The sequence below is a fragment of the Artemia sp. Qi Xiang Cuo genome, chromosome 2 (assembly GCF_049724085.1).
Source record: "Artemia sp. Qi Xiang Cuo chromosome 2, ASM4972408v1, whole genome shotgun sequence".
Taxonomy (NCBI): Eukaryota; Metazoa; Arthropoda; class Branchiopoda; order Anostraca; family Artemiidae; genus Artemia; species Artemia sp. Qi Xiang Cuo.
In genome coordinates this window covers 37,649,345-37,663,797 of record NC_142795.1, presented here as the reverse complement: position 1 = coordinate 37,663,797, position 14,453 = coordinate 37,649,345, and the positions used below count along the sequence as shown (strand labels likewise).

The 14,453-nt window shown below is 34.0% G+C and overlaps 1 protein-coding gene across 1 annotated transcript in view; it reads left to right on the top strand.

Moving 5' to 3' along the window:
* Positions 1 to 3,283: 3,283 nt before the first annotated feature.
* LOC148955197 (protein still life, isoform SIF type 1-like) overlaps positions 3,284 to 14,453 on the top strand; it is a 59,062-nt gene continuing 47,892 nt past the window's right edge. The window contains exons 1-2 of the mRNA XM_089106518.1: positions 3,284 to 3,586; positions 11,463 to 11,657. Coding sequence (XP_088962644.1) covers positions 3,284 to 3,586; positions 11,463 to 11,657 — 498 coding nt within the window. The remainder of the gene's footprint in view (positions 3,587 to 11,462; positions 11,658 to 14,453) is intronic.

Here is a 14,453-nt window from a genome sequence, read left to right as displayed (position 1 = left end):
CCTATATAATATATCGCGTGGGTTCCAGCTAATACAACAGTACCGTAATATTTTACTACAGGCCAAAAAAAGTAGTTATTTTTCGGCCGTTTACGACCGTTTATAGCACCAGGCTGAAATTGGCTCTAGATAAAGATGTTAATACAAATCAGGGGCTAATTTAACATTGTATTATTAAAGAATATTGGCCAAAACCAGTTGTTGTGACATTTTTTTCCATTTAATAGTTTGCATACAAATCCTCCTTTTCGCTTTTATGAAGATCTCGATAGAGGGGGGGATTGCTCATGTAGCCCTCTCCTAATGTACGCTACCGCCTACAAACAATACAGGAAAAAAAATCTTTTTAAATTACGACTGATAAAAGAAGTGACTTTGGGGGTTATGATCTGGTCTAACATGTACTGGAGATTTTAATGTTGAAACAATATTTTTCTCCAAAATGCCTTTAAAAGATCCTTCACTCACCTTATAAGCTCGAGTTGGCTATACCCCCACAAATTGTACAATAAAGACCATATCTTTTACTATTTCTTAAATTACCTTAAATATATAGATAACGGCATCTTTTATTTTTAAAACTGGAACTGGGTTTATAAGCTTTGAGTTATCCGAGGTTCCCTCTACTCTGTACTGCATAAACTAAGCACCAAAAGTGACCAAATATGACATTAAACATCACTCAGAAGCAATCTGAATCAGAAGCCATGGAGGCACTCGTAGTTGCAGATTTTCTGTACCCTTTTCCAGTATTTTGCCAGTTGGCGTATGTCACCATGCTTATGGGGGATTCCAGTCCTTGGTAATGACTCGTTTAGCACCCAGAACAGCATTAAGAGCTGTAAAGCCGAGTTTTTATAGAAAGAGCCTGTGAAATTTGACTCCCAAAACTTTCACTCTCTTTGTAACACGCAAGCTTTTCATTCAAACCGGAAAAATACAACATGTTTGGAAAAAGCTTGTTTCTGAATGATAATGAACTGTTTTTCAAAACAATTAAAACTTGTAAACATAGCTGTGGAGGAGATATTTTATTTACATAATAGAAAAAAGCGTGCTTTGCCGTTTCTATCGAATATACTCATCATATTCTTAAGATTGTGAATTGTTGGCGGGGAGGGGGCTAAGTCCCCCTGAAATTTGAATTCACTACTAAAAGTTTTTTTTTTTGGGGGGGGGGGATTAAAAGAATGAAAAGTGTAATCACATTGAAAATTGAAGAATCCATTGTTTTCAAAGTTAATAATGTATAGTGTACTATAATCAATGTGTTAAAACATAATGAAAATCGGAATGCAGTGTATGGACGATATATAAGGTTTTTGCTTGAGTACATTATAGCTTGCCAAGTTTTTTAAAAAACTGACTAATCAAGTTATCATATGGAGTAACGACCAGCTTTCTCCAACCGATTGACACACAAAAAAATGAGTGTCACATTAGAAAACTTGTCTGCTAGGGCAAGTACCGTTCATTATAATAGGTAACTGACCCGTGGTAAGGCATATTACGCAATCACGACCAGTGGTACTAGATGCCTTACTACTTACTAACCAGAGTTTGGAAATGAGATTATTACAACACAAAGATTCTATTTCTTCGGCTTTAAAGCAAGATTCTAAGTCTGAAGATTTTACTTCAGCCCTTTCAGAATAAATTTTTAATTTTCCAGACCATTTTATTTTGTTCGAGAATGTCTTTTTGATTTCTAGGGATCGGGGTTTAAAGCAAAATTTTCGTGAAACGCTTGAAATAAAGAAAATCTTATTCAAGAATATTGCTTTGAATCGGTATTCAGGTGAATATGGGCTGGACTCTATCTATGATAATTTATTAAAATCTGACAGAGTAAAGTTCAATTCACCCAATGTAGTTGACCTTTGTCCAAATGTTATATCATTGAACCCTAATGAACCGAATCCATGAAGGTCAAAGAGGTTAGCTTCTGCCTTTACTTTGAAAAGAATTAGAGACTCAAACAATATGTAGTTTTATGATTTCGTTTATAAACTTATGTTTTAAATTGTTTTAGTTTAGTTGTACTACTGATGATGGTCACTGTATATGTGACCGAAATATCTGGTATTTTTTTGTGAAATTTATTATACACTGTCTATTAAAAAGGATTTTATCCCTATTTTGAACTTTTATTTTATCGTTATATCCTACATAGAAATTGATATTTAACCCCTCTTGATTTCTGGTAATGTTTCTGGTCTACGCTGTTGTTCTGAAAGTAAAGAGTAATATTAAATCCCAAAATTAACAGAATTTATTCCGTATAGGAGGCAACATTAAGTTACCTCCGGAGAGTAACATTAAATCCCAAATGGCAGTCACTCCGGAATGGCAGTCTCTGCAATTCTGAAGGGTGTGAAGGAGTTGCACTATGTATGTAGCTATAAAGATGTTTATGGGTTTTCTCTTAGCTTATGTGGGTTTGACTGTAGATTTTTACGGATCAAATTTTACCTTTTTTGATTTTACACTAATAAAAAAAAATGCCCAGTCATAATTGTGACTAACAAGCGCATTGCCTCATGTCAAAAGTGTAACTCGTTGTGGACAATGCAAGAATCAAATGCTAAGGCGATTGAGGGGTTTTTGGTAGTTTAAATAGTATGAGAAGAAGGAAATTAGATGTACCTGCAGTTCTGATGGAAAAATTTGTAACTAAGAAGATGTGAAAGTTATTTATCACGGTGAAGATCGCATGAATTAATGTCCTTTTAACAAATTCAAAGAATTTGCGTGTCTATATTTTAACTTTAGTAATAAAGAAGCCAAACGTCACGTTTAGCCAAAAATCTATTCCCACCTTTTTGAACCCTTATTTAGACTGTCATCCTAATATTCTGCCGTCGGATGAAACTTTAGCTTCTGTATATTTATACGCAAGAGAATTATTTGTGACTGAAATTTACGAACTATCTTTTGCTGAAGGATTACTCCCATTATGAGTAATATTTTAAATTACGCTTCTTTGTTTCTTATCCAATCTTTTTTGTACACAAACAATGTTGCCAATAGTAATTATAGACCATAGTAATAGCTACAGCAATTCCAGAAGTAATGAAATGGTCATTTATTACATAGTAGATGTGTCATTAAGTAATGGCTATATAAAGACTATTTCATAATTGTATTCCACCCCATTGAAAAGAGTCGGAATGTACCTACCCCTTGAAACAGAGTCCATATAAAACCCCTGATTTCACCTCTAGTTTTGTACGTCTTCTGTAAATTATTTTAAATTAATTTGTGTTTTATCTGTTTTTACTTCATGATTTTCTTTCAATACCATCAAAACACTTCATTTGTAGTTGGAACGACCCAGAATGTTTATGTAATTTCTACAAGTCGAGAACGTGGGGAAGGTGGAAATGAACAAGATCGAGGCAGTCAACGAGAACAGGAAGCCATCGAGAAAAACAACTTGATTAAAGCTAAACAGCGTATGAGTCCAACTGGTTGTGTAACCCCGTCTCAATCTCGCCCAGTCACTCCAGGGAAGTCAATGTCTGAAGCTGATCGACTTCGCAAAGTTTTAAAGGAGTTGGTTGGGACGGAGAGGACGTATGTACAGGTAAGTCTTCAAAGTGTTGCAAATAGAAAATATGAATTGTAAATCGTAACAGAACAGAATAACAGAGTGATAAACAGAATAAACGAACAACATAATAAAAAATTCTAGCAAAGCGGAAAGTTGTAATTAAGGATAAAGATCCTCCAGAGCCATTGCTGGCGCATAGAACATCGAATCGACTTTTCAGTTACTGGGTCTTTTCTATTAGGATAAGTAGCCAGCCTTTCCCTCAGTCTTGTGGGAGCAGGGATCGATCCCTGGGCCGCGGTTTGCCAAGCAGAGCCCCAATCGACTGTGCCAGTACAGGGTAAACAGAAAATAATAGCTAACTTAAATTAAATAAGCTTATACTGTGCATCGCAAATGTTTGTTAGCTATTTTACAATTATTTTTGAGGAGGCAGAAACCGACCATAAAAGTGTGTGAAGCACAGAAAGATTATACTCCTTTATTCACAATTTTAAGAAACCGAATCTAAAAAGGAATTAAAAAAAGACACCTGTACGTTTTCCCAAACGGAACTGTTTATTATTCCGTATATGAAAGGGGCTGTCCCCTCCTCAATGCCCTGCTCTTTACGTCCGGATCAAGAGTAACCGAAACTATAAGAAACGGAATGTTGATACCAATACACACACCAAAAGAGATGTATTTTTATGTTGATTTTAAATATATAAGTTTCATCAAGTTTAGTCTTACCCATCAAAAGTTACGAGCCTGAGAAAATATTTGAAGTTCTTAAACTTCATCGTCCAATGATTGCATCAGCACCCTTTCTTACAAATGTTGAAGATTCTTTGGTTTTTATTTAGGAACCCAATTTAATCTATTTCCATTTAATTGTCTAAATTTAATGTCGATGTCATTTTGAGGGATGAGAGCAGCGTGTATGACCTTGATATAGGGAATATTTGACCAGTAGATAACCATCCATTAAATAACGTCTGTTTTTTTTTGAGTTGTCACTTTCCTCAGACGTGGAAAATGTGCCTCTCGTGTTGTACCAGGTGAAATACCTTTTCATTGCCTTGAATCTAACAATTATTTAAGATTAATTTTCACCTATCGTCTAAATTTAAAATTTAGAGCCTGAACATAACGAAAACGGAAGATTTGAATGATTTTCCTTTTTTATCTAATAATCGCTTTCAATCAATGAAGAAAGCTAGCACGTGTCAAATTATGTTTTTCCATGATGGGTGCCGAGCTTTGCTGGCGGAAGTTCTTTCCTTTCATAAGGGAAACTTCTCAAAATTGTGATGACAACTTTTTACTCCCAGATCTTAGGGCACTTCCGTTAAACTAAAGTTTGTATAGTAATCTATGAAAGATAGAGCTATCGCTCTTGAACGGCTATGAAGACCTTAAAGGAAGGTTTTACTTTAAAAAAAAAATTCAAGCCTGGTAAATAAATGGAAAACTTCATTAACTTTACTAATAAGCAAATCAGAATAAGTACCATGCTTCATGGGCTGCATTTAGTACTTTTATGAATAGAATAGAATTTTAATGAAATAGATTTAAAAGGAGGTAAAGTTCGTTGAAAATAAGCGAGTTATATAAGTAAATTACTGATTATTACAAATGATACTGATTATACTGATTATTACGGAGTGATAGATCATTGAAAATAAAAGGAATGTAAAGAAAGCGGAGAAAGCATTAAAATATGAACTAAGGAAGGGCGAAGTGGAGGCCTTGTATAGAATTGACGAGTATCTGGAAGATGCAGCTAGACGGCATAATAGTAAAATATTGTACTGGCATGTTAATAAATTGAGAGGGAGTAGTCAATCTGGACTTGGCCCAGTTAAAGATAGGAATGGGGCCACAATTAGTGATAAGAAAAGAATTAGAGATGGGCAGAAAATTTTGAGAATTTGCTAAACCGAGAAAGAGCTGCTCGAAAAGATTTAGAGAAAAGTGAAAAAGTTTGTGATACCTTGGATGTGAAGGAAGATTTGTTTTGTGAGGAAGATTTAGCGACAGTACTAAAAGGATTAAAAAATAATAAGGCTCCAGGTGCTGATAGGGTGGTAAATGAGTTTCTTAAATATGGTGGCTCTCAGGTTAGAAATAAGTTACTGAAGATTATGAATATGATTTTGGAAAAGGGGAAGAACCTAAAGATTTTAGGAAAACCTTAATTAAGCCACTTTATAAGAAAAGTGATGAAAGCGAGCGTGGTAATTATCGAGGTATTAGTCTGGTCTCTGTAGGTAGTAAATTACTTAGTAATATGATACACTTCAGACTGAGAGATGCTGCAGACAAAGTTATAAGAGAAGAACAGTGTTGTTTTAGAAATGGTAGAGGAATTGTCGACCAAATTTTCACTCTTTGGCTAATAATTGAGAAGTGCCTGAGTTGTCAAACACCTTTGGTCCTCAGTTTTATAGATTCTGAGCAAGCGTTCGATTCTGTTGATAGAAGAGCTTTAGTAAAGGTTTTATGCTTGTATGGTATACCAGACAAATACATTAAAGAGGTTAGTGCTATGTACGAGAATAACACTGCTGCAGTTAAGGTAGGAAATGAGGTTAGCAGCTGGTTTTGCATTAAATCAGGAGTTAAGCAAGGTTATGTTCTATCCCTCTTTGTATGGATTATTTTGATGGACTTTGTCTTAAGGAGCACAGGAAAGGCAATGGGAGACCACGGAATCAAATGGGAAGGAAAAAGTCTCCTAGATTATGCTGACGATTTAAGCATCCTAGATGAAATTGTGAGCAAAATGAATGAACTTTTAGAGGTTTTGCGAGTTCAGGGTTCTAGAATAGGTTTGAAAATTAATGTTAAGAAAACTAAGTCACTAAGGCTAGGAATAAGTGAAGATGAAAAGGTGATTTTGGGTAATAAAAACATTGATCAGGTGGGCAGCTTCACTTACCTTGGTAGTATTATTAGTAAAGATGGTGGGAGCAGTGAAGATGTTAAAAGTAGAATAGTCAAGGCTCATGGTTTTTTTTCACAGATAAAAAAAGTTCGGAAGAATAGGAAGATAAGTCTGCAAACCAAGATTAAAATAATAGAAGCTACAGTGATGACAGTGGTCAAATATGGCTCTGAAGTATGGACGCTCCGAAAAGCGGATGAACATTTGCTAGATGTTTTCCAGAGAAATTGCTTAAGGACTATTCTGGGTACCTGGTTGACTGACCATATTTCAAACAATAGGCTGTACGAAAAATGTGGTTCAATACCGCTCTCTAGGGCTATAATGAAAGAAAGATAATTTCGGAGACCATACTGCCTTTCCATGACGATAAAATAAAAGTTCAAATTGTGATAAAATCCTTTCTAAAAGATAGTGTATAGAAATTCACAAAAATACCAGATATTTCGGTCACTGTATCTTTGACCGAAATATCTGGTATTTTTGTGAATTTCTATACACTGTCTATTAAAAAGGATTTTATCCCTATTTTGAACTTTTATTTTATCGTAATGAAAGAAAGGTTGAGATGGCTAGGGCACGTTGTGCGGATGAAGGATAACAGATTGCCGAACATTGTTCTTTTCGGCCAATCGTCTAGGGCTAAACGGAGAGCAGGTCGTCCTCGTCTGGGGTGGGATGACGTCATAAATAAACATTTTAAGGAAATGGGAACTTCGTGGGAGGGTGTAAAAAGGGAGGCTTTGAATAGATTGGGATGGAGGAGGAGCGTGCGTGGCTGTGTTGGCCTCAGACGGCTTGGTGCTGCGGTGCATTGTTAGTAGTAGTATTAGTATTACAAATTTATTTACATCGAGGAATTTGTTGCTTTCCTGAAAACATGAGTAGCATTTTGACATTTCTTAACTGTTATAATTCTAAATATATCTCGTAACAAACGGTTATTTTTAGCACAAATAACACTGGCCTCAAAGGCAATTTGGTGGATGGTATTCTCTCTCTCATTTGTTTTCCTTTCCGTTTCAAGTTTATCATTCATTGCTTATCTTATGCTAAGTTTTTTCACTCGTAATAATTTTCTGTTCATCGTGAGTCGACTTCTTATATGAGTTAATTTCTATATAGTTTCTTAGACTACGCTGCATTTGCATTCATAATTAAACTTAAATGAAATATAAATGGGTATTTAAATTGTATGAAAATGGGTAAGACTATTGACTAAGACAGAAAAAAAAATAATGAAAAACCTTATATACTAGTAAAAGCTCAAAAATTTCGACTAAGCCTCTGGAAACCTTTGTAAACGGAAACAAACTTGAGTAAACAATTAAAATATACAAGAAAGTACCAAAAAGAGATGAAAACGCTTTATCGAAAGCTTTGTTTTATCTTTTTTTTTGTCGTGTAACGTTTTTCATCTCTGTGTATTTCTTGGTTGTTTTAACTGTTTAGTCTAGTTTTTCTTGTTTCTTTCCGCTAATAAAGGTTCCCAGACTTGAATCCAAAGTATTCAGCTTATACATTTTATGAAAATCGAAAAAATAATTAAAAAAGACAAAAACAAGAGAACCAGGGTGATTGTTGGCCAGTTGAAAAAAAAAAACAAAGCGAAACGACAAAACAGATATTTCTGTAAATCTCCGCTAAGCCGCCCTCACTGCTCAAACAAAAAAAAACTGATCTAGGACGTTGGTGGAGGTCCTTGCCAAAATATCTGTTTTTGTCTTTTTGCTTCGTTTTTTCGACTGGCCAACAATCACCCGGGTTCTCTGGATTTTTAAATTATTTTTTTTTGTTTGTCATCAAACGTAAAAGTTGAATACTTTGGCTTCACGCCTGGAAAGCTTGAAACAATAAAAACTAGACTAAACAGTAAAAATTACCAAGAAAATACATATATGGTCGATAAATCACCCTTGTTCTCTTGGTTTTTTGCAATTATTTTTTTCATTTTTCGTCATAATTCATGTATAGGCAGTATGGTCTTAGAACGTATTTACCTTCAGGCTTTTATTAGTCGGAATGGCCAGCACATATTTTCTCAGTATATTTTCACCTTATTAATTAAAAGTTTCATTGACCATTGTAGATTTTGATTTATTCTAATTATGGGGTAAATATCTGGTTGAACAAGCTTTTTATTAAAAACAAACAGATTTTTTATTTAATTTGATTAAAACTAGGAGTAAATGAGGGTGAAGAGATATGAAAATCGATCAAGTGGATAGGGTTCATCTAGCTCGGTAGTAGCTTTAGTGATGATAGTTAATGCAGGGAAGATGCATAATGACCAAGACGCAGGGTGTGATCTCGAAATTGAATAAAGCTCGGAAGAATAGGTAGATAAGTCTTAGATCTATTATTAGAATATTGGAAGCCACGGTAATGATAGTGGTCAAGCATGAGTTTGAAACTTTGGTGCTTCAAAAGACCAAGAAAGATTTATTAATTGATTTTGGAAGGAATTGTTTAGGAATAGTTTTAGGTGCTCATCTGACTGACCGTGTATCAAATAGTAAGCTGTACAAAAAAAACATTGTTCGATCCAACTTTCTAGGGCAATAGTAACAAAAGATTAAACTTGCTTGGTCAAAACTTACGGATGAAGGACGAAGATTGCCAAAGACTGTACTTTTTGGTATACATCTGGAATGGAATGAAAAACAGTTGGTCCCTGAATAGGGTATGAAGAGGTTATAAGAAATAATTTAAAGGAAATAAGAACTTCATGGTAGGGGGAAAATATTGAAGCTTTGAATAGAGGGTGGTGGAGGGGGAGCCTGCGGAGCTGTGTTAGCCTTAGTCAAATCGGTGGTGCAGTATGTTGTTAGTAGTAGTAGTAATGTTTGCAAACGATTAAACTAACTTTATAAGCCTTTTAATATAAAAGTGTGGGAATAATTCATGTATTTTAATTGTCTTGTGTTCTAAATTATCACTTGGTATTAGAGAACATACAGAACTAACAAACAATTTTCTAACGTAGTGTTCAAGTTAACATCTTTTCGCAGGCCAAACATGTTGATTTTTTTTTTTTTTTAAAGCACTGATTCCTGGTATTTTGTTGTCATTACTCCAAGGGATCCAAAATAGGGCCCTCAGGGTGAGCTGTGACGCTAATCATATTAAAATGCAACATCTAAGCAAGAAGTTCGATGTAAGGTCAATGGCTGACTTTTACAAATACGTCCATTCTGACAAGCTATCTTGAGTAGTACTACCGTTTGCCTAGGCAATAATAAAAACAGTGAAAAGAATGCCTCGCTCCGACAACCTGTAAAAGGAGACAACCCGAACCTCGAAAAACAGCTCTATCACATGCTACACTTTTAAATGGTCTGCCAAGGGATGCCCATGTATTTGTTCCTTCGTAAGGAAATTCAAGAGACATATCCCTAGAATAAAGCCCTAGGTAAAAAGAAGTGGTGTATCAGGCCCTAAATTTTTAGTCGCCAGGTACCATGAAATAGGTCAATAAAAAAGAAAAATAAAGCTTAATTCGACTTATTACAAACTATAGGAAAAGTCAAAGAAGTTTCAAAGCTTTCCCTGCACGCAAAAAAAAAGCAAGCGAAAATTTTAACAAATTGGTACTACATGAAGTAGACTTCTAAAATATATTGGCCGATTTCATTATCCAACGACAAAGAGCTTCCCGATGTTGACTTAACCTGAGTTTTCATTACCTCGATATTGTTATGTACTATAGAAGTTCTTAGCAGAATCCTGGAGACATTAATCTTATTATTGACAACCTTTTAATTGAATCACCGTGGTTACCTCTTCCAGAAGCCCATACATTTAATATGATTCGGAGGTCTAGTAATTTTAAGGGCCAAAATAATATCAGTAATAGTGTATGTAATATATATAATAACCAGTGTATAATAGTAATGATGTTCAGGCATTATACCTTTTAAACTATTATAATCCCATTACGTAATAGAAGATGTGCTACTTTTAGTCGGCTTGATAAGTTGCATGCAACTGTCTTTTTAAAAATTAGTTATTGTGTGTAACATTTTGCTTTGGATTTTTCTTTATTTAGAAAACCATCTGAAAATTCAAAAAAATTTGCTAAATTGCTTGTACCTTTGTTGTTAAGTATTTTTAGTATAAGTATTTTAAGTATTGTTAAGTACTTTCTATGTGTAATGCTATAGAGTAAAATGCATTGGTTCAAAACTCTTAGGCTATCGGAAAAGTAAAAAGCCGGAAGAGGTAATTTAAGATATAAGACAAATATAACCAAAATATGAAAAAACAAAATTGCACAAAAAATATGGAGAGGATTTAAGAAAAGTATTCTAAGTGTAATATGGATAACTAGATGAAGCTAATAATTATCCAGGGAAGGGAGAGAATGAGTCTGAGATCCCCAAAATTCTATGGAGTAACAGAAGGGGCTTCAATTCATGATGGTGTAGGGGGAGCAAAATCTAATTTTGAAATATAAGGGGGTAGTTTTGCTATTTTTCGATTTTGTTTCAATGAAGAAATCACAAAAAGGTATTTTCAGTAAATATACCAAAAAATTTATTTTTTAAATTCAGAAGGAATTGACCCCCCTTCAAAAAAAAAGTTGCGTCTTAGTAACAGTAACACCCTTTTCTTGTTTGCATTTCTTTTTTAATTCCCCACTTTATAAGCGACTACTTCTTACTTTAGCCCACAATAATACTTAAATTATTATGTTGTTTTGTGATTTGTTCTCTTTATTGCATTAACATTAGAGAATCAATTTTTTAAAAATAAATAAAAATGAGTTTACACAATCCCAAACCTGCATATAGCTCAATTCTTCATCTTTTGTTTTTCTACTCTTCGGAATTCCCTTATAGAAAACAAATATTCCTGCTTAGATTTTTTCCTAATTAGCTTGCTTTTAATTTTGTTAATTGATGTCTATTTATTTGTCATGTGTAAATGCAGACTACATTTAATTGCGACTCTTATATCCTAATTAAGTTTTTATTACAGCACCTAAATTGTTTGTTGGAAAACTACTTGGAACCACTTCAAAAGCAAACATTGCTTTCCACGGCGGAAATTAATGCTTTGTTTGGAAATATTCGGGAAATAGTGGCTTTTCAACGTTTATTTCTCGCTGGATTAGAAAGTGCTCTCGATTCGGAACCGAACCTTGAAGAATTAGATAGAGCTGAGCAATTCCAGGTAATTCTTTAGTTTTTTTCTTCTCTCTTTACAATAAACAGTACCAACCATTTCATTTTTTTTTATTTCCCTCAAAATAATTGTTATTTCTTCTTAACTTGTGTGAATTTCGAAAAATTATGCGATATAGCTTAGTGTTAAAATATATCACACTCTATTTCTTTTGGCTAAGGTAATTTTGAAGTGATGGCTTTGTAAAAATTAGTAAAAAGAAGGAGTGACAGTTTTTTAATCTCTCAAAATTTAGAACAACAATAAATACTATGACACATTGACAAAGCCTATAAGGAATATTTCATACTATAAAACTACGTAGGATATTTTGGACTCCTCTGAGGAGGTGTGCTGTCACGCAGAAGCGTGTCAAACATTGTTTTTTAAGCAGTTCATGCCTGAAATATTAATCTAAAAAGAGAAACACTGAAATTTTAGTAATCAACTGATTTTTGTAGATGTTGAATTAAGTAAGAATGGCTTAGGGAGAATTGGAGAAGGAGATGGGTGACAGTTTTTTAATCTCTCAAAATTTAGAACAACAATAAATACTATGACACATTGACAAAGCCTATAAGGAATATTTCATGATATAAAAGTACGTAAGATGTTTTGGACTCCTCTGAGGAGGTGTGCTTTCACGCAGAAGCGTATCAAACATTGTTGTTTTTTAAACACTTCATGCCAGAAATATTAATCTAAAAAGAGAAACACTGAAACTTTAGTAATCAACTGATTTTTGGAGATGTTGAATAAGTAAGAATGACTTAGTGAGTATTGGAGAAGGGGATGGGGGAGAGTTTTTTAATCTCTCAAAATTTAGAACAACAGTAAATACTATGACACATTGACAAAGCCTATAAGGAATATTTCATACTATAAAACTACGTAGGATATTTTGGACTCCTCTGAGGAGGTGTGCTGTCACGCAGAAGGGCATCAAACATTGTTTTTTTAAGCAGTTCATGCCTGAAATATTGATCTAAAAAAGAAACACTGAAATTTTAGTAATCAACTGATTTTTGCAGATGTTGAATAAGTAAGAATGGCTTAGTGAGTATTGGAGAAGAGGATGGGTGACAGTTTTTTAATCTCTCAAAATTTAGAACAACAATAAATACTATGACACATTGACAAAGCCTATAAGGAATATTTCATACTATAAAACTACGTAGGATATTTTGGACTCCTCTGAGGAGGTTTGCTGTCACGCAGAAGCGTATCAAACATTGTTTTTTAAGCACTTCATGCCTGAAATATTAATCTAAAAAGAGAAACACTGAAATTTCAGTGTTTAAACATGCTAATGAAATTGATAATAATATTAAATTTACAGTTGAATTTGAGGATAATAATAAATTACCTTTTCTGGATATTTTATTAATTAAAAGGGATTTCCATTTACTTTTCTCGATTTACAGAAAACCTACGCACAATGATAGGTATTTAAATTTTCATTCTTGCCACCCTATGTCGGTGAAAAGGGGGTTGTAATTTCACTAGTGGATAGAGCCTTTAAAATCTGTTCCCAGGAATTTCTGGATTCAGAATTGTTATACTTGAGGGATATTTTATTTTGTAATAGTTATCCAATTAAGTTCATTGATAAAATAATTGAAAATAGACGGGCCAAACATCAGAGTAGGGTTATTGAGGTTTCTCAGTCTTTAGATTTAGTTGTATCAAAAAGCTTCATTTCATTACCATATGTACCTGGTTTGGGGGAGAAACTTTCACGGGTTTTACGTAAGTTTGGTATTGATACATGTTTCCAATCGCTGAGTCCAATGAGTAGTTTTTTTTAGTTCTGGTAAGGATTTAACTCGGGGAAATTTAGTAAGTGGGGTGTATAAAATTCCGTGTTCTTGTGGGAAGTTCTATATTGGTAGGACTCACCAACAATTTGTTGAAAGGTTTATTGAACACCGTAATTCAATAGAAAAAAACCCTACAATTAAGCAAGCCTCCAGAAACTTTCGTTTCAGCTTTAGCAGAGCATATTTGGCTTCAACCAGACCATTTTGTAAAATTTGATGAAGCCTTGGCTATTTCTAATGATAAGGGGTACACCCAATGGGCCAGGGAAGCCATAGAAATTAAAAAACATATGTTTGCTAACCTTTCCATAAATAGGGACACGGGTAATTTAAATATTGACCCAATTTATGATAACCTTCTAAAGATTGAATCAATAGTAAATAAAGGATTAAATATTTTAAATAATCACCAGGGGACTATTTTACCTGTTAGACCAAAACGATTTGCTTCAGTAATAGCTAACAAAAGGATTATTTCGCAACTGAATAATTAAAGTAATTTACAGTTTTTTTATTTTTCCTCAGTTACTCTGGTGTCCTAACTGAAGTAACTCTATTTTAGCATCTTGTCCCTACGTGGATTAGTTTGCGCCGATTGTACATTTTTGTTTTTTTTTTTTTGGTGGTGGTTTTATTTGTTTTTAGTTTTATCTTATTTTTTGTTTTTTTTTGTGTCTTTTGTACTGAAGACGCCGTGTTTGTATACAGGCGAAATTTCCGCGTAGTTTTGTTTGTGTTTTTTTTCTTTTCGCTCCTCTGGCCACAGCCTCGATTGTTTTTTGTTTTTTTTAGATAGTTTTCTCGGTTTTTGTTTTTCTTCAATGCGTGGCGGGTAAGCTTAAGATATTTAATTAGTTTTTTAATCTCTCAAAATTTAGAACAACAATAAATACTATGACACATTGACAAAGCTTATAAGGAATATTTCGTACTATAAAACTACGTAGGATATTTTGGACTCCTCTGAGGAGGTGTGCTGTCACGC